Source organism: Quercus robur, chromosome 8 (assembly GCF_932294415.1).
Source record: "Quercus robur chromosome 8, dhQueRobu3.1, whole genome shotgun sequence".
Taxonomy (NCBI): Eukaryota; Viridiplantae; Streptophyta; class Magnoliopsida; order Fagales; family Fagaceae; genus Quercus; species Quercus robur.
In genome coordinates this window covers 52,984,273-53,008,346 of record NC_065541.1, presented here as the reverse complement: position 1 = coordinate 53,008,346, position 24,074 = coordinate 52,984,273, and the positions used below count along the sequence as shown (strand labels likewise).

The following is a 24,074-nucleotide window of genomic DNA, read 5'->3' as shown; positions in this document are numbered from 1 at the left end:
ATGACAATATTTTGGGACATCTCAAAATGGAATAGAGGACAAATAAAGTGAGACGGAGGAAGTAATAAGATTATAATTTTAATACACGGTTTATCTCAAATTTCTTTTTCTTTTTTCTATTTTACTCCAATTATCTTCCAAAAAAAAAAAAATTCCAATACTGTCCCATTTAAGATACCTTGCAAGGAATGTAAGTTAAACACCGGAAGTCGTCGACTATTGATTATGTCACATTATTATAAATATGAATGTTTTCGAATGGCAGTTCAAAATAATAATAGTTTGTTTGCCAAGAGTTTGGTAGTTCAACAAATACCTCATAGTGTTTTCAAATGAGACATTTTAAGTTCAAATACCACCACTCCAATTATTTGATTATCCAAAAAATTAAAATTGTTTGGATAGTTTATGTCAATGTACAATTTCACTGTAAAATTGAACTTTTAGTTAACTTATTTTCTTAAACAAAATAAGTTATTCTAAAGACACAATAGCATTTTGGTTTGGAGAATCTAATAAGTCCTTGCAGAGCCAGATTTTTGAAAATATGATGCTTGGAAATTTGAGTGTTTGGGAAAGTAATTATACTCATTTATTTATTTATTTGGTAATCTACTAAGATTATATATATATATATATATATTTATATATATATGAGATACCATTTTTGGTTTATTCATAGCAATCTTATACAAAATATTTTTCTTCCTAAAATGATTAATGAAATATTTGTGAATGTTTTACCTTATAGCACCCATAATTTGACTTTATCGTGCTTCGTTGCAATCCTTAAACCAAAAGGTTAATGAAATATTTGTGCCTATTTTTATATATTTGTTCTTGAGGGACAGATAGTAAACACTGATATATTGCTCCTTTTTTTAAGTTTTAGTAAGTTAATTAATTACTTAATTTCCTCTTGCTAAAAATGTATAATTAATTAAGCTCAAAGGTTATTGGTAGACATGATTAATGAGCTGGGTCAATCAGATTTGGGATTGACTCGACTGAGTTCAAGTCAAAAACTTATAGGCTAAAACGGATTATTATTATGACCTTTACTCGAACTTTGATGAGTTATGTTAACTTGGAATGAGCCGTAGTTCTTTCACATACTAAAAAAAAAAGACATTGACATATGTTGGGGTTTGTGGAGTTTAGTTATGTTTAATCCAGTTGACGACTTGACTTAACTCGAATAATGTTGCGTGGTTTTTAATGGAAGATTTTTTGAGACTTAGTCTATGGAGTGGAGGCTTGGCCCAACAAACCTAAATCATAGTGCTCATGGACAAGTCTTCTAGGGGTCTAGGGGCAACCCCCCAGGGAAAATTTTTGGCCGGTTTGTAGCCCATTGTGAATCCTGTGTGCAAGATGTAGAAAACGTGTTTTGGTGATTAGGGTTTCGTTGTTATAGTTTTTGAGAGAAATAAAAACTATACTGCCACACTTTGTATTTTTTCCTGATAATAGTGAAACCTCTGCAACTCCGAACGTAGGAAAATTGTCAAACCACGTAAATATTATCTTGTGTGTGTGATTGTTTTTTCTTTGGCGTGTGTTTTCTCTATTTTCGTTTCTCACAGGCTGGGAATTTCGGGTTAATTCCCTACAGACATACTTATAGCATCTTTTTTTATACTTCTTTCCATGCAAATAAATGATCAAAACATGAAAGATTAAAAGCTGAATAACAAATAAATCCTTAAGTTTATAATGCAATAATTAATTCTAATAGTTTTCTAGTTTAATAATTAATTCCGCAAAAGAAGAAAATAATACCTATATACATATTAATATTATACATGAAATAAGGTAAAATCACGTATAAAATAAGTGTGCTTTTGGATTAGATTTTTGTTGAAAGCTTATTTGTTCATTTGTTGAAAGTTGGCAAAAGTATGATTATATTTAAAAAATGAGGTTTTTAATAAACTATAAATAAACAAATAAGCTAAAAAATTAAAAACTAATTAAAACGCATACAATAAACACAACTTTATATATATATATATATATATATATAAGTAAACAGTTATGAGAAAAAAAAAAAATCTATAATGAACTTATGAAAAAACTCAATAACAATAGGAAGTCTGACATTGAAAACATTTATATTTAAGAAGTGCTTGTCGAGTAATATCACTAGTATTTTCATCTTCTGCATATAAAAATTAATATAACTTTAGTATTTTTGATGAATGGAAAATCGGTAGATGGGGGTGACCTGAGTTGGTGTCTTTCACCTGGGCATGACCATAGTGACACTCTACCCACTAGGCCCGAGCCTGTAGGAGCAAGGGACCCAGATGAGCCATACTTGTACACTTAGCCCCATCGAGAACGCTAGTAAGCATGAGCTAAAAGTATGAAGTTATATCCCAGACGCTTCTCATTGTGGAATTTGAACCTAAGACCTTCACCTCTTAAACCTTTAAGTGTTAGTATACAAACATACTTTGTAATTGAGTTAATAAAAATTAAGTTTACAAATTTTTAATAAAGGTTTAATAAGCAAATTGGATTGGGTATGGGTTTGAAAAAATATTTTTTTATTAGAATAGAATTGATTGTTATTATTATGACCCATACCATCTTGTCCAATTTTATCAAGTGTTTTTATTGGATGACAAAAAATTCATTTTTAATATTCTTAATTAGGAAAAAAAAATTCTTATAAGATCCACTTATAAAACAATTGTATAAATCTCACATGTTGTGACTTGTGAGGAAATACTCATACATGAATCTCACAAAGACATCATAGTATACTTTTCTTTTCTCCTAAGTGCAACTAGGAGAAGAAAATTGGGCAGGGGCAATGCCACCTTATGGCTAGGGTGGTCCTATTGGATGACAAAAAATTCATTTTGAATATTCTTAATCAAGAAAAAAAAATCTTCTAAGATCCACCTATAAAACAAGTGTATAAATCTCACATGTTGTGACTTGGGAGGGAACACTCATACATGAATCTCATGAAGTCATCATAGTATACTTTTCTCTTCTCTTAAGTGCAACTAGGAGAAGAAAATTGGGCAGGGGCGGCACCACCTTATGAGCAAGGTTGTCCCAGGACCACCCTAACCTGAAAAAAATAAAAAAAATTTATACATAATAATTTAAAATTTTATATTTATCTACCTTAAAAAAAAATTGGAAACACCCTGAATTTTTTTTTATGCCAATAAAATTAATTTTTGGTCCATAATTTGAGCAATTTAACAATATAATAGGGTTTTTTAAAGAAAAAAAAATGCTTTTATATTCTTTTAAGCCTATACTATGGCTTACTTTTAGTTTTTGCTTTACCTGAAACACTGTCATTGTACGACTACTTTTTCTCAAAAACATTATAATATATATTATACAACTAATTGGTCAAAGTAACATAAATTTAGTTTTTTTCATTGTACAACTACTTTTCTCTTTTCTTTTTCTAATAATTTTGATTAGAAAAAAAAAATAGTAGTTTTAGTTAATTAAGTGAATAAACTTAAAAAGTTACTTAATTTTTATATAACATCAATTAATTCATTATATATATAAAAAAAAAAAAAACTTTTTTATTTTTATGATTATAATTAAACATGTGATTGTCCATTCTAAGGAAATTTGATTAAATTTAGACAAAAAGTGTCACTAAATATTGTGTTTTTACATTTTGGTATCATATTATTAGTAATAAAATTATTATATTTTTATTTATATAATTTAAAATTTTATTAATTATATTATTTATGACGTTATCGGTTCGACCATCAGTTTGATCTCGATTCGACCAAAAAACCAGTAGCTAGTCCCTTTTTCGGTTTTTTCACCGCACTAGTTTATAAAACCATGGAAACCCCCCCCCCCCCCCCCAAAAAAAAAAACTTGAATGAAAAGCTGGAAAAAAAAAATTATAATAAAACCACTAATAAGGTGCAAACCAAATGCCAATAGAAAAGCCCAGTACAAGATCAATCTTATCTTAGACTAAGACTATCACTACTGCAACACTAACACGATTACGTTTTTAATTCAACAAATATTAAAAAAAAAAATCTTCATTGCCTTAGTGCCTCGCGGATTCACAAGTCATTAAACAATTTAAACTAAAACTAAATCAAACATAAAGGCTAAAAGGAAATAAGAAACTCATTTACTCTCTTCAGCCATCGTCGTCAATCTCTATTCAGCAACACTAACAACGACCACAATCGAACTCCACAAGCTTTATGTTGTATAACTTTATGTATTTGCGTGTTTTTTTTTAAGAACTCAATTTGTAAGGATCCCAAATCGATATTGGGTTCGAACGTTAAAAGCCCAAATAATAAATTTGTAAAGAGTGGGCTAAAAGGCTAGGCCTTGATGAACGGACAGTCGTTAGTCATGATGTTCATAACGATCGTACAGAGATGAACTGAGCTTATCCCAGAGGACTTTCTCCTCGGCATGGCCTGGGTGGCTCCGATTCTTGGACCTAGTTCGAGGAGTTTAATGTTCTTATTATTCTTTTTACGCTAGGTTACAATGGTCCTGAAGACCATCCATAATGCCCTCATCTTCTCTCCTTTTATACTAGCATTTCTCCTCTCCCGGACGTCCACGTGTAGGTTCAGCTTTATAGGGCTGATACTTGTCTTATCAGCCTATACCCAAAGTGGTTGGGGGTGGTTGTAAAAGCGGAAGAGCATGGCTCTGTTAGGCGCAGAGTACTTAATTGTAGTAATGGCAGCCTTTACCTTGTTCTTTGTCGCCACACTGTTCAGAGGTCCTTTTCCCATTAATGCGGCTAGGACGTTTGTTGCCGCATCCAATGAGGAAGTGATAGTTTTTCCTTGAACCACTCCTACACTATACCCCCGTGCACGTTATACTGTACTCACCCTTTCTTCTAGGAGCACTCTAGGGGTTGTTTTTGATGCCGTGCCATTCTTCCCTTCTAAGTTTTGGGATGCCGAGGATAGAATCGTCCTCGGCTACATTTCTAGGCCATTTGGACTTTCGCTGCATGTTCTCGACAACTTCTCTCCTCGACACGGACCTTGGGCCCTAATGTAAAGTGGACCGAAGTCACAAATTCTTTGGCCCCACATTTTTTTTTTGTCAATATATAAATTTTTCTTTTTATTAGATTGTATAATTTATACTCGTCCCAGTTTGTTTGTCCTCTATTCCATTTTGAGATGTCCCAAAATATTGTCATGTTTCTAAAAATAAAATTAATTTATTTATTAATGTTCTTGTAAGGACACGATTCGTAACGAACCACAACAGTGTTGGGTTCGCACGTAAAAAGGTCCAAACAATATCATTTGTAGAGCGTGGGTTTGAAAGGCTAGGCCTTGGTCACCAGGCGATGAGTCTTTCGCGGTGTTCATACATGGTTAAGTCATTTTCGCCCTAGGAGTCTTTCTCCAAGAGGCGGGCTGGGAGGCTCTGGTTTTTCGCCATTTTTCCCAGCCCCTTCTATGAACTGCTTACTTTTCCTTTTATACTAGCCTGTATTTTTTATCCTTCGTCCACGTGTAGGATCGACATTTCAAGACTGATACTTGTCCCATCAGCCCATACCCGGAGTGGTTGGGGGTGGTTGAAAAAGCTGGAGAGTATGGCTCTGTCAGGTGCAAAGTATTGAATGGCAGTAAGGGCAGCTTTCCCCGGTCGTTTACACTTTCCAGTATACCCTTTTCTATTGGCACAGATATTTTAGATTTTTTCCCAAGTTGTTTTTATACCACTTTTGCCCTTTCTTCCGAGGAGACTTTGGACCGGCCGAGGACTGAACCGTCCTCAGCTGTATCCCAATGCTTATTTTGTACTTGCATTGCAGTGTCTGGGCCATAACCTTCCTCGGCTTGGGCCTTTGGGCCCCAACAAATAAATGGAGCTGGCCCAAAAATTGTTGGGCCCCACAATAGCCCCTCAAAACCCTGCTATCCGACCTCTTGGTTGGAGAGGAGGGTTTTGGTAATACCGAGCCTTTATTATGGCTCGTTTAATTCAGCCTTTCATTAATGCTAGCGGTCCTCCATCTGCCCAGGAAATGTACCGATCTACAATACATTCTTTTGAATTTACTCCTGACGCGTTCTCGCCGTTTGGTTATCTGAAACGCGCTTTTAATGACTTCTATTTACGAGACTACTTAAATTCGATGGTTTGTTTGATGACGTGGGGAAGTGGAACGGGTACATCCTCGTTTACAGATTCTCTTGGAAATCTGGATAAATTAAATACCTTCCGTTTTGCCCTTCATATAAGAAAAAAAGTAGGAGGCTATTGCTCTTGTACATAGACCCTTTTTATCCTTCTGAGATCTGAAATCCTTAGCCTCTCCTAGAGTTTACTTTAGCCGCTAGTTATATATTAAATCGTGATACGTTCACCATAATAATAAGTAATGAAGGAACCATACCCCTCCAGAAAACACCATGTTCTAATAAAGCTCGAAATGGCTCGGTCAGGGCAGGGATGGTGAAGACTCAAGATCTGTCTCACCTTCCTTTCAGCCAAAATCCGAAGCAGGGGCTCGTCACGTCAAACTTTCGACGTGACTGAGCCGAGGACACCCATTATCAGTACCAATCGCTCTCTGATGAGCATAGCTAACATGGCACCAGCGTGTTAGAAGTCAGGACTGAGGCAGGGACTAAGTGCCCTTACTTCTTCCTCTCTTCGTTTACTGGTGTCTCCTTTTGCCTCTCTTTCTTCTTCTTTCCACCACCAGATCCATCCTGGTGCTTTTCCTTCTCCCTCTTTTGCTCCTCTTTCTTTCTTTTCATCTCCTCCCTCTTCTTCTCCTCCTTCTTTCTATTTATCTCCTCTATCTTCTTCTGAAGAAGGTCCTTTTCTCAATATGGGCGCTACTAGGGCAAAGTTTGGAAGGACTTCGGAGACGAGTTTAAAAAGGAATCTGACTGTTTACTTGTCTGCATTGTTGTTTTTTTTTTATTATTATTGTTTTGGCAATCCACCTTTTGTATAGGCTTGTTTAAGCCCCTTTTTGTACGTTGTAATACATCTTTATATTAATAAAAATTGTTATTACTTTACTTCACATTTTCTATCTCTATATTTCCGAAATGATAATGCGATGAATAGACGTACAATCTTGTAAATTCTTTTTATTTTCAAACTTTGACCGACATCCAGGACCAAAATCCTAGTTAATAAAAAAAATCTTGCTCTGTGTTTATAGAAACTATCCGACTTAATAATACTGAATCGAACAAGTAATACTTAGGGCTGAAACCCCTATTAGGCAGAAAAAGAAAGGACATTATGATGAGCTTACTGAGTCGGCTTGGCACAATACCGCCGACCTTTAGAGCACAGTACTTGGGGTCGTAGTCCCTTATCAAAGAAAAATGCGCTATTATGAACTTACGAGTGCTATTCGGCACAATAATATAGCATTGAATTAATGACACCTAGAGTCAAAATATTTGCTGAGGAAAAGATATTATCATAACTTTAATAAAGTTGTTTGGCACAACAATGCCGACCTGCGAAAACAACACTTACCCCGAAATAGCCAAAATGGCAACTGAATGCTCGGTACGGTGTACTAAGTAACCATCTGAAGACATACATCTCGAAAAATGAACAGCCCTTTAGGTTGCTGAATAGTAGGGCGTTTCACCATCTTCTTAACACTTTTAATAGCTTTAAATTTTTATGGTATTTGAGCCGAGGACTGAGTAACTTAGAGCTTTTATCAAGTAGCCGACCTTATGAAACTCAATTTTTCTTCTGAAACTCGGTTTTCCCAATAGGTTTGAGTCCAAGGACCATACCATATCTTGATTCTGTCCAAAACTCAGTTTTCTCATCTAAGTAGTTGGTTTCCCCATAGGTTTGAGTCCGAGGACCATACAATACCTTAGTTCTGTCCAAAACTCAATTTTCTCATCTAAGTAGTTGGTTTCCCCATAGATTTGAGTCCGAGGACCATACCATACCTTGGTTTTGTCCAAAACTCAGTTTTCTCATCTAAGTAGTTGGTTTCCCCATAGGTTTGAATCCGAGGACCATACAATACCTTGGTTCTGTCCAAAACTCAGTTTTCTCATCTAAGTAGTTGGTTTCCCCATAGGTTTGAGTCCGAGGACCATACAATACCTTGATTCTGTCCAAAACTCAGTTTTCTCATCTAAGTAGTTGGTTTCCCCATAGGTTTGAGTCCGAGGACCATACAATACCTTGGTTCTGTCCAAAACTCAGTTTTCTCATCTAAGTAGTTGGTTTCCCCATAGGTTTGAGTCGGAGGACCATACAATACCTTGATTCTGTCCAAAACTCAGTTTTCTCATCTAAGTAGTTGGTTTCCCCATAGGTTTGAGTCCGAGGACCATACAATACCTTGGTTCTGTCCAAAACTCAGTTTTCTCATCTAAGTAGTTGGTTTCCCCATAGGTTTGAGTCCGAGGACCATACAATACCTTGGTTCTGTCCAAAACTCAGTTTTCTCATCTAAGTAGTTGGTTTCCCCATAGGTTTGAGTCCGAGGACCATACAATACCTTAGTTCTGTCCAAAACTCAGTTTTGATAAGTAGTTGGGGGAACTATCCCCTCGGCTATGGCGTGGGACCTTGGTTTAAAGGGACCAGCTCCTCGGCCAAGCCCCTAGAACCATCTGTGCTATTGACGCTACAAAGCGCAGCCCCTTGTGGGACTTTACTCTAAAACTCTATAACCAGTTGTTAGAAATGACAAATGAACTCTCTCGACCTACCGCCTATGCCAACACACAAGCCTTTCCCACAGACGGCGCCAATTGTAAGGACACGATTCGTAACGAACCATAACAGTGTTGGGTTCGCACGTAAAAAGGCCCAAACAATATCATTTGTAGAGCGTGGGTTTGAAAGGCTAGGCCTTGGTCACCAGGCGATGAGTCTTTCGCGGTGTTCATACATGGTTAAGTCATTTTCGCCCTAGAAGTCTTTCTCCAGGAGGCGGGCTGGGAGGCTCTGGTTTTTCGCCATTTTTCCCAGCCCCTTCTATGAACTGCTTACTTTTCCTTTTATACTAGCTTGTATTTTTAATCCTTCATCCACGTGTAGGATCGACATTCCAAGACTGATACTTGTCCCATCAGCCCATACCCGGAGTGGTTGGGGGTGGTTGAAAAAGCTGGAGAGTATGGCTCTGTCAGATACAGAGTATTGAATGGCAGTAAGGGCAGCTTTCCTCGGTCGTTTACACTTTCCAGCATACCCTTTTCTATTGGCACAGATATTTTAGATTTTTTCCCAAGTTGTTTCTATACCACTTTTGCCTTTTCTTCCGAGGAGACTTTGGACCGGCCGAGGACTGAACCGTCCTCGGCTGTATCCCAATGCTTATTTTGTACTTGCATTGCAGTGTCTGGGCCATAACCTTCCTCGGCTTGGGCCTTTGGGCCCCAACGAATAAATGGAGCTGGCCCAAAAATTGTTGGGCCCCACAGTTCCTATTATACCCTTATTTTATTTTCAAAATTATTTGAAAAGAAAACTAACAAATATTTAAAAAAATCAATCTAATTGGACCACCTTTTTAGTTGTCTTAATAAGAATAACTCTTCTTAAAACAAAATTAAATAAATTTATTTAAGAGTAGTTTTGTAAATTTATACATTTTTATATAAATGATGTTCTTTTAAAAAATTTGACTTTTCAAACCGGACAAATAAATTGGGATGGAATGAATACTTGTCAAGAAACTTCTTAAAAAAATTTCCGTAGCCGATAGCTGAAATTGGGAGATGAAAGTTACACAAGTATAAGTCGCACGGTTTGACTTTTACTATTCAGATTCGCACCGATGACTAATTTATTTCTAGTTCTTGAAACCGTAGAAAAAACAAACAAACAAAAAAAAGATTGTAAATAAAAATCAAATCTACAACAACTCCCAAAGAAAAATAGTAAAACGTTGTTGGAAACTGAAACGCCCAACAATTCAGATTGGACGAACTGTATTATTGCATTATATTATGCTACTGAGTTACGAGGGGTCACCCAATTCTCGCCTTTCCTCCGGTAAAGTGTAACCGTTGAGCTTTGTTTTGTTTGGTTCTATTGAAACTATTCTACATTTGTTTTTGATTTTGTTCTTTGTTTATATTTAGGAGACTGACAACAAAGTTTATTCTCCACCTTTAGTTTCAATTTTAATTACCCAGGATTAAAAAGTACAAAGTCCAATTTCACAAGCAAGTTATTTATACTATTTCGAAGCTTTTTTGTGTATCAATGATTCAAATTTCAGTCCCTTTAACAAACAGCAAATGGTAAGTACAGACGCGAAATTATAATTTATAATAATAATAATAACAGGAAAGTAATATTTCCCAGTTAATTCCCAATCATAATTTCTTTCTCTCTATTCCCGATCTTTCAATAAAATTTCTTAATTATTGTTTCACATTTTAACATTAATTTTTTTTTTTTTTGCAAAACCAAGATACACTTTATTTGGAATATAGTACACTAATGAGTCAAGATATTTTTATTTCATCAAAAAGATTTATTTTTCCCCCCAAAGGGCTGTATATGGATCAATTTACTTTTATTAATTAATTCTGTTCAGAAATTAAAAGTACAATTATGTCTAAAATTTTAAATATTGTTAATTAAAGTAAAAAATAAAAAAAGCCCATTCACACAGCCACATTTAAATCCCTTGTCTGTGTGTCCCTTACTCATTTACCCAACAAAAAAATATTGAATATTCCCGAACAGGATTACGTGATGCTCTTTCTTTTTACGTTGATAATTGATCTTACTTACATGAATGTGAGCAAAAAGATAACCATCATGCTATAGAAACACCAAATCATTTCTCTTACCCAAAAACCATCGATTGTGTATCAAAAAAAGGCTCTCACTCAATTGGCCTAAGACTCGTGATTAGTTGATTTTGTATATCATTTGTTTCTAAACGTGTAATATTCTTTTAAAGCAAATTTCTTTATAATTTATATGGAGCAATAATAATAAATTAATAATAGTCTAATTACCACAGATCCCAATTCTGAAAACCCTGGCTCTGAGGCTGTGATGAAGAAAGAGGCATGGATTGGATTTGAATCTCTGTCATTATAACTTCCTTTCATATATATATTTTTTTTGTTACAGCCATCTCTCTAAAGTGAGGGTTAGAAGGGCCTGCAACAGTGTAAAATTACACAGTCCTTCACAGACTTTCTGAGGCACAATGAGAGAGAAAGTGTGAGAGAGAGAGTCAACCGACCCCTTTTTGGAGGTATCTATTTGTAAGGCTTCGAAGAGTCCACATAATGCGTTTTATCTTCACTCCCTTTTTAGTCTCTCTCTTCTCTGTGCAAACCTTTCATCCTCTCTCTCTTACTTTATTTTCATTTTTTTTTCCTCCAAGCCCTTGAAGCATTTTTCAGTATAGTCAAGCATGCAGAGAATGAGATAACACACTCTCACTTCAAAACTAGGGTTCCCCCATTTGTACCTAAACAGCACCCAGTTGATTCGAGCCCTTCTATGCACTGTTTGGCAGACATAGACACCAAAAGAGCAAACTTTTGAAGGGAAAGAGAGAGGGATAGAGAACGAAGAGCTAAGCAAGAAAAAAAGAAGAAGAACTGTTTGCTTGCCTTCTTTCTCTTTCTTTCTCTCCAATCTAAAAACCAGTTTTAGAGAGAGGGAGTTGGAGACATTTGGGGCTTTAACCTTTTGTCTCCTCTATCCTCTCCTATTTTTCTTTTCCTTGTTTTCTTAATACTATATTTTCTGTGCCTGTTCTGCTTAAAAGGACTGCTTTGAGAAAGACCCAGTTCATTATTTTTAACCAAAACCCAAAAAAAGAAGCATTATTGAGAATGAAGTAAAATCAGTCAGTAAGATTTGTAGCAGTGCTTGTAAATTTTGTAGAGAGAGGAGGGGTTATATAGTAGAGAAAAGAAAGAAAAGTCCCTTCTTTGATGAGTTTTGGGGGTTTCCTTGAGAATAGTACCGGTGGTGGCGGTGCGAGAATCGTTGCCGATATTCCTTTCCGCAACTCTAACATCAACAACCACCACAACATGCCCTCTGGTGCACTTGCTCAGCCTCGCCTTGTCACTCCGCCACTCACCAAATCCATGTTCAACTCAAGCCCTGGACTCTCTCTTGGCCTTGTACGGCTCACTCAGATCTTCTTGCTGTGATTACCATCCACTTCTTTTTTGTGTTAAAGTACTGATCTTTATGTGTGTGTTTGTTTATATTTAGCATCAACCCAATATAGACGGGCAAGCGGATATGGCTAGAATGGCTGAGAATTTTGAGGCAAATGTTGGAAGAAGGAGCAGAGAGGAAGACCATGACAGCAGATCTGGTAGTGATAACATGGATGGTGCTTCTGGGGATGATCAAGACGCAACCGACAAACCTCCCAGAAAGAAGCGCTACCACCGACACACTCCACAGCAAATCCAAGAGCTTGAAGCGTAAGATTTTCTCACTTTCCTTTCTAAAAAATTGAGTTGGTTTTTGTAAGAAGTAAAATTATTGAATTAATTTTTTATTTTATTTTTATGCTTGTATCAGTTTGTTCAAGGAGTGCCCTCATCCTGATGAGAAACAAAGACTGGAGCTTAGTAGGAGGCTTTGCTTGGAAACTAGACAGGTCAAATTCTGGTTCCAAAATCGCCGTACCCAAATGAAGGTAACCAGCTTGGAACAGAGAAACCTTGGCAGTCAGTAGTCAGGTTTAGCAAGATGCTTTTGCTTTAGATTAATGAAAGTTTGATTTTGTCCTTGTTGTTTGTTTGCACCAGACCCAATTGGAACGTCACGAGAACTCTTTGCTTAGGCAAGAAAACGATAAGCTTAGGGCTGAGAACATGTCCATCAGGGATGCAATGAGGAATCCAATTTGCTCAAACTGTGGTGGTCCAGCAATTATTGGTGAAATTTCACTTGAAGAGCAACATCTCAGGATTGAGAATGCCAGGTTAAAGGACGAGTTAGACCGTGTTTGTGCGCTTGCAGGCAAATTTTTGGGTCGTCCCATTTCATCGTTGGCTAACTCAATTGGTCCTCCACTGCCGAACTCAAGTTTGGAGCTTGGAGTGGGAAGCAATGGTTTCGGTGGTTTAAGCACTGTGGCTACAACATTGCCTTTGGGGCCTGATTTTGGTGTTGCGATTTCGAGCGGTTTGCCACTGGTGCCACCGGCTAGATCCAGCGCAGGCATGACGGGCCTCGATAGATCGATCGAGAGGTCTATGTTTCTAGAGCTTGCCTTAACTGCCATGGATGAATTGGTTAAGCTGGCGCAGACTGATGAGCCCCTCTGGGTTAGGAGCTTGGAAGGTGGAAGAGAAATTTTGAACCATGAGGAATACATGAGAAGCTTCACTCCTTGCATTGGTTTGAAACCAAATGGTTTTGTCACAGAGGCTTCTAGGGAGACTGGTATGGTCATTATCAACAGCTTGGCCCTTGTTGAGACGCTAATGGACTCGGTAAGCCATACATCAAAATGGACTCTTTCTCTGATTCCTCTATCTTTTTGATAATTAGTGAATTCTAAGTCACCATAAAAGTACTTGAAGTGCATGATTACTTTGAATCTAGCTATGTACACTTTCTGTGCTTCGTTTCTTTGTTGAGGTTGTGTTCTTTGCTCATTTTATGTAGGAATTAGAATTAATATTTATCTTGGTTTTTCAATTTTATAGAATCGATGGGCAGAGATGTTTCCTTGTATGATTGCCATATGCTCTACCACTGATGTGATATCTAGTGGCATGGGGGGGACCAGAAACGGTGCACTTCAACTGGTAAGTTGGATCTTTATTTGTTTTCCTCAGTAACACTTTGTGGTTGCTACTCCTTGTATTGTTGTTACTCATGAATTACATGCTGATCTTGAGCCAAAATTTGATGTCAGATGCATGCTGAGCTGCAAGTTCTCTCGCCTTTGGTTCCGGTCCGTGAAGTCAATTTCCTCCGTTTCTGTAAGCAGCACGCGGAGGGTGTGTGGGCTGTGGTTGATGTATCTGTTGACAGCATTCGAGAAACTTCGGGTGCACCGACATTTGTGAACTGTAGGAGGCTTCCTTCTGGGTGTGTTGTACAAGATATGCCTAATGGGTACTCTAAGGTACTTACCAACCCACCTTTTTGGATTTTGGAACTGTGCTTAATTTTAATAACTGTTTTCTGCAAGTATTTCTTCAAGCAAAGCCTTTTATATTATATCAAAATGATATGTTTTCTGTGATAATTAAGTAGCAGGCTACCCCGCTACAATTTACATGTTCCTAGAATTCTTGTTTTTTGAAAATGGTTTTCTAGGGACTGTTCCTTGTGTTTGTAACCAAAGACTCCCTTAAATGGGTGGGGTTTACACTTTACACAATTTAACACTAACCAAACAATAAGGTACACAATTTACCATGTTTCCTTCTTCACATTTATTGTGTTTTCCTAAGTGGGTGTTTATCCTTTGGGGACTTTAATGAGTTTGTTGAAGCAACTGCAACTTTGGAGCTTTAGTTGAAAACATTTAAGTGAGTGAGGTATACACCAGGTCAAAAATCATAAGCATTTGCATTCCCAAGTCCATTTAGAGCTTCATGCGTCATAGGACTTTGTTTGTCTAGCGATTACTCACCATATCACCACCCTGTCAGCGCTTAGTCTGGTTCCAAAGTAATATTTTTGTTGTCTCAAAGAATATGAACCTTCCTAAACTATTCTTATTATATTCACTTGTATGGTTCTTCTAGACTAAAATTATATTCTAAACTTATAGTTTCAACAACTGGGGTTTCGTACGCCTCAGAATCGAGGGTACCATGTTATTTTATTAATAGAAACCTCTATTACTCAAATTTCTGTACCTTTTGGACACATTAATTTCATATCCTTTCTAAGTAAAAAGTATCACAATCTTCAATAATGGATGAATAAACAATATATTTGATGTTTCTATTCCAATCTTTGATGCTATCTTGGTTATTCCCCCCTTAGCCATATTTAATTTATGCGATTTATGTGATTGTCTGTGACCTGGTTCCAGCCTTTGATTTGTCTAATATTATATAAAAAAAATGAGTTTAGTTTTCGATCAATATTAGACCTTAGAGTCAAACCTCAAGACTGGCTATTTTGTATTTATATGAGTATCTAGGGCGAGTTAGACCTCGATTGCACATCTCGATACACCCTTCACAGTACACGTTGTTCCTCTAAACATTATTCTATGACCCTTTAATTTGCTCGAGGTCTATGTGATAGCGATACCATGTCTGATGTCTCTCATTGAGCCGAATCTTGAACTATCTTCGAGACTTGCCTAGTAATATATTTCCATTCCAAAAATCTTCCTTCATTGACATTATAGATTTGACGGCTTAATCTAACTATTAAATAAATGACTAAAGAGAAACCAAGTTTTTAATTTAATCACATCGGAACCCATCCCTCCACTTTTGGCTGCTGATTTTATTCTTAGCCAATGGAGTAGCAACTATTACAGAATATACATGTGCGCAACACCTAGCAATAAGCAATATGGCATAAATATAAATTCAAATATATACATCTTGTGGAGACTTTAAAAAAAATATGATATATATGCAGGTCACGTGGGTTGAGCATGCAGAATACGATGAGAGCCAAGTGCACCAGCTATACAGGCCACTGTTAAGCTCCGGGATGGGGTTTGGTGCTCAACGATGGATCGCCACCCTTCAACGCCAATGCGAGTGCCTTGCTATTCTCATGTCCTCCGCTGTTCCTAGTCGAGACCACACTGGTAAAAATTAAGCAAACACTTTTACTCGTGTCGTGTTTATATCAGGAGTCTTGTAACTCAATTAATACTTACGTTTTATTTTTCTATGACTCTAGCAGCAATAACTGCGGGTGGGAGAAGAAGCATGCTGAAGCTAGCGCAACGAATGACGGACAACTTTTGCGCAGGGGTGTGCGCGTCAACGGTCCACAAATGGAACAAGCTGAACGCTGGCAACGTTGATGAGGACGTGAGGGTGATGACCCGGAAGAGCGTGGACGATCCAGGCGAGCCACCGGGCATTGTATTGAGCGCTGCCACGTCAGTGTGGCTACCTGTTTCACCGCAAAGACTATTCGATTTCCTGCGCGATGAGCGGCTCAGAAGTGAGTGGGACATATTATCCAACGGCGGTCCCATGCAAGAGATGGCCCACATCGCCAAAGGCCAAGATCACGGCAACTGCGTCTCTCTTCTACGTGCTAGTGTAAGTCTCCCCCACCTGCCCTCCATTATTTTTTATCACTATTAATGCACCATGAAAGTGAAAAATGAATGATATTTTCCTGTGCCATTATTGGTTTTTTATTTTTATTTGTGCCACGTTTTTGGCTAGAAAAAATAGATTAGGATAGAATTGGAATTGGCAGAGAAATAATATATCGGAGGGCCATTTTGACTGAAAATGTAGAGTGGGGACGGACTGTAAAGAGAAGAGAGTAGGCTATAGCTAGCAGGATACTTTTATTTTTTATTTTTTTTTGTGTTGAAAAGATAATCTAATAAACGCATGGATCCATGGTAGAAAGGTCAATCAAATTGTCGTATTGGCGTAAAGGTGATTTCAAAACAACAGGTTTGGAATTCGGAAGTATCTATAAGGACAGTTTGGTGCAGATAAGGGTCAGTATTTGTTTCGTTAACCTTTTTCAAAAAGTCAAAATATAGGACAGTTGTCCATATTTCGGAGAGTTCTGTTTCTGACCTTTACCTTTCGATTGAAATTGAGAAAAAAAATTAAAATTAAAATAAAATCTCGAAAAAATAAAATAAAATAAAATTTAAAATTAAAAGCTGCCATCAGGGTTTGACTCGCTCACTCACTTTTCACTCACTGACGATATAGAGAGTGGCATTGGTTTGTAAATTTTGAGTAAAGTCAAGGGTTGTTTGGCGTGCAGGCTATGAATCCGAATCAGAGCAGCATGTTGATTCTACAGGAGACGTGCATAGACGCGGCGGGGTCGCTTGTGGTGTACGCGCCCGTTGACATTCCCGCCATGCACGTGGTGATGAACGGTGGTGATTCGGCTTACGTGGCTCTCTTGCCCTCGGGATTTGCCATTGTGCCAGATGGGCCGGGCTCACGTGGGCCCACAGGCAACGGCAATAACAGTAATAACAACGCCAACAACGGCGGTGGTCCTGGCCCACATAGAGTGAGTGGGTCCCTCTTAACAGTTGCATTTCAAATCCTGGTGAATAGTCTCCCTACGGCCAAGCTCACGGTGGAGTCGGTGGAGACGGTCAACAATTTAATCTCGTGCACTGTCCAGAAAATCAAGGCTGCTCTTCACTGTGAAAGCTGATTGTCACGTGAACATCACGTGGGACTTAGTTTTTTTTTCCTTTTTTACTTTTTTGGGGTTAACATTGACGTCATGTGCATGGTTGTAGCTATTAATTATAGGTGGTGTGTGTGAACTGTGAAGTGGGGGAGCTTTGTGAGTTTGTGAGAGAGAGAGAGAGAGAATCAGTGGTGATGAGTGAGTTGTAAGGGGTATTGAGTCAAGAACGAACCGCGCGAGTGGAAAACACCTTGCATGGTGATAAGGGTAACGACCAAGTTAGAGAGACACTGAGTTAGTGTTCTTAACACAAGGCAAGGGTGGTGGTTCGGGTATTGACTCAGGTTAACCCCTTCATGAGTTGGCTCAATTTAATTAAGTTGCTAGCTAAAAAAAAAAATTCTTCAAAAGAAAAAAAAAAATTATAATGGGTGCATGCTTTGGCATTCTAATTTGATTTTTATTTTGAGTTAATTGTTGTTTTTCTTTTATTTAAATTATGGTATTTTGACTATCCAGACTACTTGTATTTGCTATAGTTGGGATCAAACTTGGTTTGGAAATCAAATTATGTTGTTTTGTTAATACCCATTTAATTTTCTGAGTATATATCTTTCAAAAGAAAGAAGAAAAAAAAAATCTGAGTATATATATTTGTGCAATTCACGCGTACACTGGTGCAAGTGTGGAAATTGTGGGAGTAATGTGAACAAATAAAACAAGTTCTGAGAGGTTGTGGTGGTGGTGGTGGTTGAGTGGGTGTGGTGTGTTGTGTGCATTAAATGTGAGAGCAAAGCTGTTGGAAGAAAACGTTGTTATCATTAATGGGTGAGCGTTTGTGCTTTTGTCTCCTGTTGCGTATGGCTACGAATCGGATTCTGACACCTTGGGTGTGTGAAACTGAAAGTAATGGCGTTTTCTTTTATATATACACGAGAGAGATGATGATGATGATGATGGTTTCAGTTTTGGACTTTTTGGGGTATATATGTACATTGCTCTTGATCGGTAGTAGCCAGTGGGTAATTGTCAAACCTATCAGATACCGACCCTGCATGGGCCATTTGTGAGCTCAACGAGCATGCATCAAGTCTATGTATGAGAGTTTAAAATGAGCTTGAGCCGAGCTTTAATTGCAATTTGCAAGAGAGAAGAAACAGTGTTATTTCCAGTCAGTTGCATTCGTTTAATTCTTTTGTCTACGGAAGAATATTTCTTATTTTATTGTCACTTTTGGTTTTCTAATGTTGATAGATCAAGGTTAACCATGTAAGCAAGAAACAAAGACTTAGTTGTGTTTGGTACGTCAGTCATATCCTTCAATGGAATATTGGAATGTGATAAGTAAAGATTTATTCTTACGCCTAAACATTGTTTTCAAGTTTCAACTTTGTATTTAATGAGAGTCTCCATCAGTCCGTACGACTAATATATGAGCGGCACTAAGCCCTTGAGAGGCTTTTATCGAACCCAGGATTATTATGCTGTAAAGGGAAACCAGAAAGAAACCTAATTCTCTCCTTTTCTTCTTTTTTTATTTTTATTACGACAAGTACAGTTCAATTTAAAATGTCTTTGTTCATCTTTGTTATTGGACAATTGCAAAGCAAAGAAAACAAAACAAAAATAAATCATTGATTAAACTTTGCGTTTCATTTATAAATTGTTCACAAATCAAATTTGAGAACTGTTGAACAGAACGGATAAAGATTGAAAGCTACTTTCATAGGGAGAAAACTTTGCTTAAAGTGAGACAATTATTGTTCGAAAGCTAAAGTTGGCTTCCTATGTGAAAGATAAAGTTTTATCAATGGTTTTCCCATGTTCTCTAATTCATTTATAGCTAGAATAATGCAAATTAATTAAGGATATGGACCCTCATTCAAATTGAAATTGTTTCTAATTTTGGGACTTTAATTGACAGAGTTAAAATCCTAAGACCTACTCTAAAATACTATTTAAGAAATGGGTTCTTCTTTATATTAATAATCCATCACTATTAATATATATATATACACACACACGAGTCATTTATTATCAAAGATTAGGGGTGTGTATGAGTTAGGTTGGATGGTTTTTTCAACACTGAGAAATTTAATATATTGCCTTATGTTTAACCACTTTTTGAAATGTAATCCACATTTTGACATGAGTAGACTTTAACAGTATCCAGATCCTTTAAACCACATTTTGACATAAGTGAACTTTAATAGTATTCAGATCTTTTAAACTATTTACAACCAAAATATGAGAATAGATGAGATCAATCTTTAAAAATTCTTAAAATTCCTGAACTATTACTCCAAGCCAAAGGGTCTCATTCCATAATTTTACAATATTAATAAACTTTTATTAGTAATATTTTAAAACTAGTTTATCATCAACATTTTTTACTTACAACTACAATACAAATAATTAATGAAATATAAGCCAACCCAACCCAATGGGTTGGAATGGTCTAGTTGCGTCAATGAATTTTGCTTAAATGTTTCATGTTTTATGAAAAAATTGATTTTCCTTGACTGTTTAAAGCATTTTTTAAATAAATTATTACAATTTACATAATAAAGAAGAAAAAAAATCAGCTCACCTAGTTGACAAAGAGTTGTTAGGCCTTTATGTTACCATACAACCTAAATTATATTTTAAATGTTCAAATTCATTAAAACTAATTTTCCTAATACCAAAGTAAATCAAACTATAAATAAATAAATAAAAGAAATAGGATAAACTTATAAACATATCAGATTGAGTTGGGTCAAATTGATTTAAAACTATCAACACAAATTCGACTCAAAGATGTCCTAACCAGATTGGTAGATTACATTCACACCTCTATCAAAGATGTCTCCAAATTATCATAACACGATGCTGATGACAAAGATAAAATAGAGTAAGGTTAGCTTCAAAGTTAAGTTTTAAGGAGTATAGAGAAAATTTTAAAAAAAAAAAAATATATATATATATATATATAAGATTTTTATTTATTAATAATTTTATAAAAATTATGTGGATGTTTCAATCTGTATCCGATTTTGGCATTCGTTGAGATTTGATCAGTATACATTATGTGGGCTTTCCATTCCTGTAGAGCATTTTATTCCATTGTTATTTAAAGTAGACTTACTGGCATGCTTCTTTTTTTCGAACATTATCAATTTCGTTAAATGTGCTCCACTGATGGGAAGTGATTATCACATGATCGCCAAACAAAAAAAATAAATAAATAAATAGTGATTGCTTCAATACTCAAAATATATGCATGTTCCCAACTGGGGTGGTGTCGTGGTGGAACCTAAACCACATTAATAGGCATGGTTAATTACTTTATTCATTTGCACATGCTTTTGTTTAAGTTCAATTCTCTAAAAATCTAGATGATGCACGGGTCTGGTTTTGAAGATCCACCTGATTCTTTTGTAGCTCTTGGAAGAGCATATTTGAATCCTTAATAAAAATCCTGCTATCTTAATTTCTTCTTAAAAAATAATTGCTTATTGGCGTATGAGAATTTATTCCATCATGCTTGTAAAATATGAGAATTTATTCGTCATGTCAATAAAAAAAAAAAATACGAAGTACACAAAAATAATTTACTTTTTTATTATAACATTACTTTTTTATTATAATTGGTATTTATGACAATGGTATTAGCAGGGCCGGCTCAACAAATTTTGGGGCCTTAGGCGTAAATTTTAAATGGGGCCTTTTTATAATTAAATATTAATAAAATAAAATATATTTATATATTAAATTTTTTTATTTAAAATCTATTTTTCTTGCTTTTTGAGATGCAAAATTACTAATTAAGTTTTTGTATTTAAGTTCTTCTAACATTTCTTTTTCAATTGATAATATAGCTAATCCACTTAATCTTTCTTGTGACATAATAGACCTTAAATAAGATTTTATTAATTTTAATAAGTTTTTCATATCTGGATAAATATTTCCTAGTAAACATTTATAATGAGAAAATATTTATAGATAAATAAAACACAATTTATAATTAAAAATGATAATTTAACTAAAAATAAAAATTTAAAGTATAGAACAATAGAATCTGGTTATTGCAATTTTTCTAAAGCCATGATCACTTGAAAGTTTAAACCTGCACAAATAAAAATTAATTTAATACGTGGTTTAATAAATTAGTGTCACTATAATACAAATGAGTTAATATGATACACATCAAATCATTAATTGGCATTATAATTTATAATGATAGATAAAGAGTCAAAAAAAAAAAAAAAAAAAAAAAAAGGGGTGAGAAACCGTCGGACCAAATAACTGTGGTCAGTGGTCTTTAACCAAAAAAAAAAAAAAACTCTGGTCAGTGGTTTGTCACGTCTGTGGACTGTGGGCTGTACTGTACAGCCCACAGACGTGACAAACTTGTACTCCTATTAAAAAAAAAAAAAAAGTGAGAACCATCCAGCCTTTTCTCCACTAGGGCTTGGTTTGGATACGCGTTTGCGTTTTTGCTGCTGTGCGTTTCTGCGTTTTCCCTTTTTTTTTTTTTTTTTTCACGAGATTTTCCCACAAGCGGCTACTGTTCATGCAACAGTAGCCGCAACTTTTGACCGGTTTTATGTGAACAGTGCATTTGTGCACTGTTCACGGACCCACAAATTTCATTTTTTATCAACTTTTTCATTAAAAATGGGTCCCACGGTACTATTCACACATTTAAAAATTATTTTGCTACAGTGTTTTCAGTTTTCAGTTTTCAGTTTCAGCAAAATAAGTTCTATCCAAACACACCCTAGATCTTATATTTCTATGGCTAAGTTTTAAAGCAGAAAAAGGTCCACAGAGGGAGAGGGGCAGAATTAGAAAAGCATCATAGCAAAAAAAACGTGTCCCATCCCATCAAAGAGGCAGTGCAGTGAAAGTATGAAACAGACTAAAAATATATATAATTTAAGTTAAAGAAATAGAAGACTCTTGAGTATTTATTTTCAGAAAGACAAAGAGAAAGAGGGGAAGAACTGAAGCAGAAGAACACCTTCTGTGAATGTCGGCTGGTATGCTGGAATCAACAAAGAAAAATTTCAAGCTAGAGGGGCTAACTGAGTTGATGGAAAAAGATCAAAAATCAAGATGAAGATGAAGAAAAGAAAGGTAAGACCGTAAGAATATAGATGGAGAGGCAGAGAGATAGAGAGATGAGAGGTTTTTCTTTTGTTTTTGACATTTATAATCTCTATTTTAGCATATTTCAAGACAATTACGTTATATTATTAATGAATTTGTCTGCTATTAATTTTAATTTTAGCATATTTCAAGAATGGGTTAATACATTTGTCTCCTAAAATTTAATTGTGTTAGCTGAACTTTGACTTTTTTTTTTTTTTTTTTTTTTTTTTTTTTCAGTTTAATCTTTTGCATTTTAGGATACAATGGGCCTTTTTAATGCATTTTATTGACCAATAAAAATACTTAAAATTTTTTTAACTAAAATATATAAATAAATATATTATATATATAAATTTTTTTTTACAAGTGGGGCCTTCTTTTATTTGGGGGCCTTAGGCGGTTGCATCTCTTGCATCTAGTGTTGAGCCGGCCCTGGGTATTAGTAATGGCCGCATGTACAATTCATGTTTCGCTCGTATGAGTTGTAACTTCAATAAATTGTGAAATTTTTTTATATATGAAGCATTAGTCTTTGAAAGTCGTAAACTCGTAATACTCGAAAGAAATTTATAGGCAATGGCGGTTTTTGGAATTTTTCTCAAAGTATTCCTTAAAAAGCATAAATTATACAATATAATAAAAAGAGAAATTCATATATTGACCAAAAAAAAAAAAACATGCAAATACATAAAGTTTACAATTGCCTTCTACGAGTTTTCATATTTTGAAATCAGTGCATGATAGTCTCATTATCAATGTTATAAATTATATCTCTTTTAATATACATAACCAAGCAATCATTTATCCACTGAATGTAAAACAAATTATGGAGCAAAATTTAATTTTATTAACCTAAAAAAAATTTGAGGGTGTTCCCAAAAACTTTTTTTAAGGGTAAACAAATAAAAAGATTTTAAATTATTATATATAAAAAAGAAAATTTCAAGTCAAGTTAATCTTAGGACAACCCGATGGCGCCGCCCCTGTTTATAGGTGAAGCTCAGTATGCTAGATATTATTAGTCGAAAACAAATATGAGATGACAATTAATTTGTTGGTTCCTAATGTAGGTGACAATAAATGGTGTTTGGTCTAGTTAGTGCACCAATGCAGTCTCTTTTTGTATTGGAACAAGATGATAATTTCAAAATAATTTTTTTAATAACAAATTTGTCCATATAAAATCAACATTTCAATTGATTGATTTAATGATAGAGAAATGATACGTCCATAACATTTTTAAAATATTTTTACAATAAATTCTAAGTGGTAGATTATTACTTGTTATTGTTGGGATAAAAAAATAATCTTAGTATTAGATTCAAATTTAAATCAATAAAAACTAACCACTTATGATTTGTTATGAAAATATTGTAAAAATGTTATGAACATAGAGTCTCTCTTGACAATAATGACTTTTTTAGTAAGTTTTTTATATTGTATTGAGATAAATAAAAAAGTAGTCCATGTTTTATTGGAGGTCCTTTCGATTTGACTAATATATGTAATTAAATAATATTTTTATAAAAATATTATTTAAAATCTATATATTTTATGGGCTCAAATATTAAGTTAAGTGCATCAACCTAATGTATTAGATTTAAATAACATAAACATTAAAAAATTCTTCG

General features: G+C 35.3%; 1 protein-coding gene across 2 annotated transcripts; it reads left to right on the top strand.

Moving 5' to 3' along the window:
* The first annotated feature begins 11,273 nt into the window (after positions 1-11,273).
* On the top strand, positions 11,274-17,898 carry LOC126696993 (homeobox-leucine zipper protein ANTHOCYANINLESS 2-like). Of its 2 annotated transcripts, none has more exons than XM_050393782.1 (9): positions 11,274-12,128; positions 12,223-12,440; positions 12,541-12,658; positions 12,771-13,460; positions 13,677-13,778; positions 13,889-14,101; positions 15,586-15,760; positions 15,856-16,226; positions 16,921-17,898. In XM_050393782.1, the coding sequence occupies exons 1-9, from the start codon at positions 11,934-11,936 to the stop codon at positions 17,326-17,328; spliced, it is 2,490 nt and encodes an 829-aa protein (XP_050249739.1). In that variant the 5' UTR covers positions 11,274-11,933; the 3' UTR covers positions 17,329-17,898. The 2 variants fall into 2 exon arrangements, with proteins under 2 accessions (XP_050249739.1, XP_050249740.1); XM_050393783.1 differs by having other exon boundaries at positions 11,275-12,128; positions 15,859-16,226.
* The last annotated feature ends 6,176 nt before the right edge of the window (positions 17,899-24,074 follow it).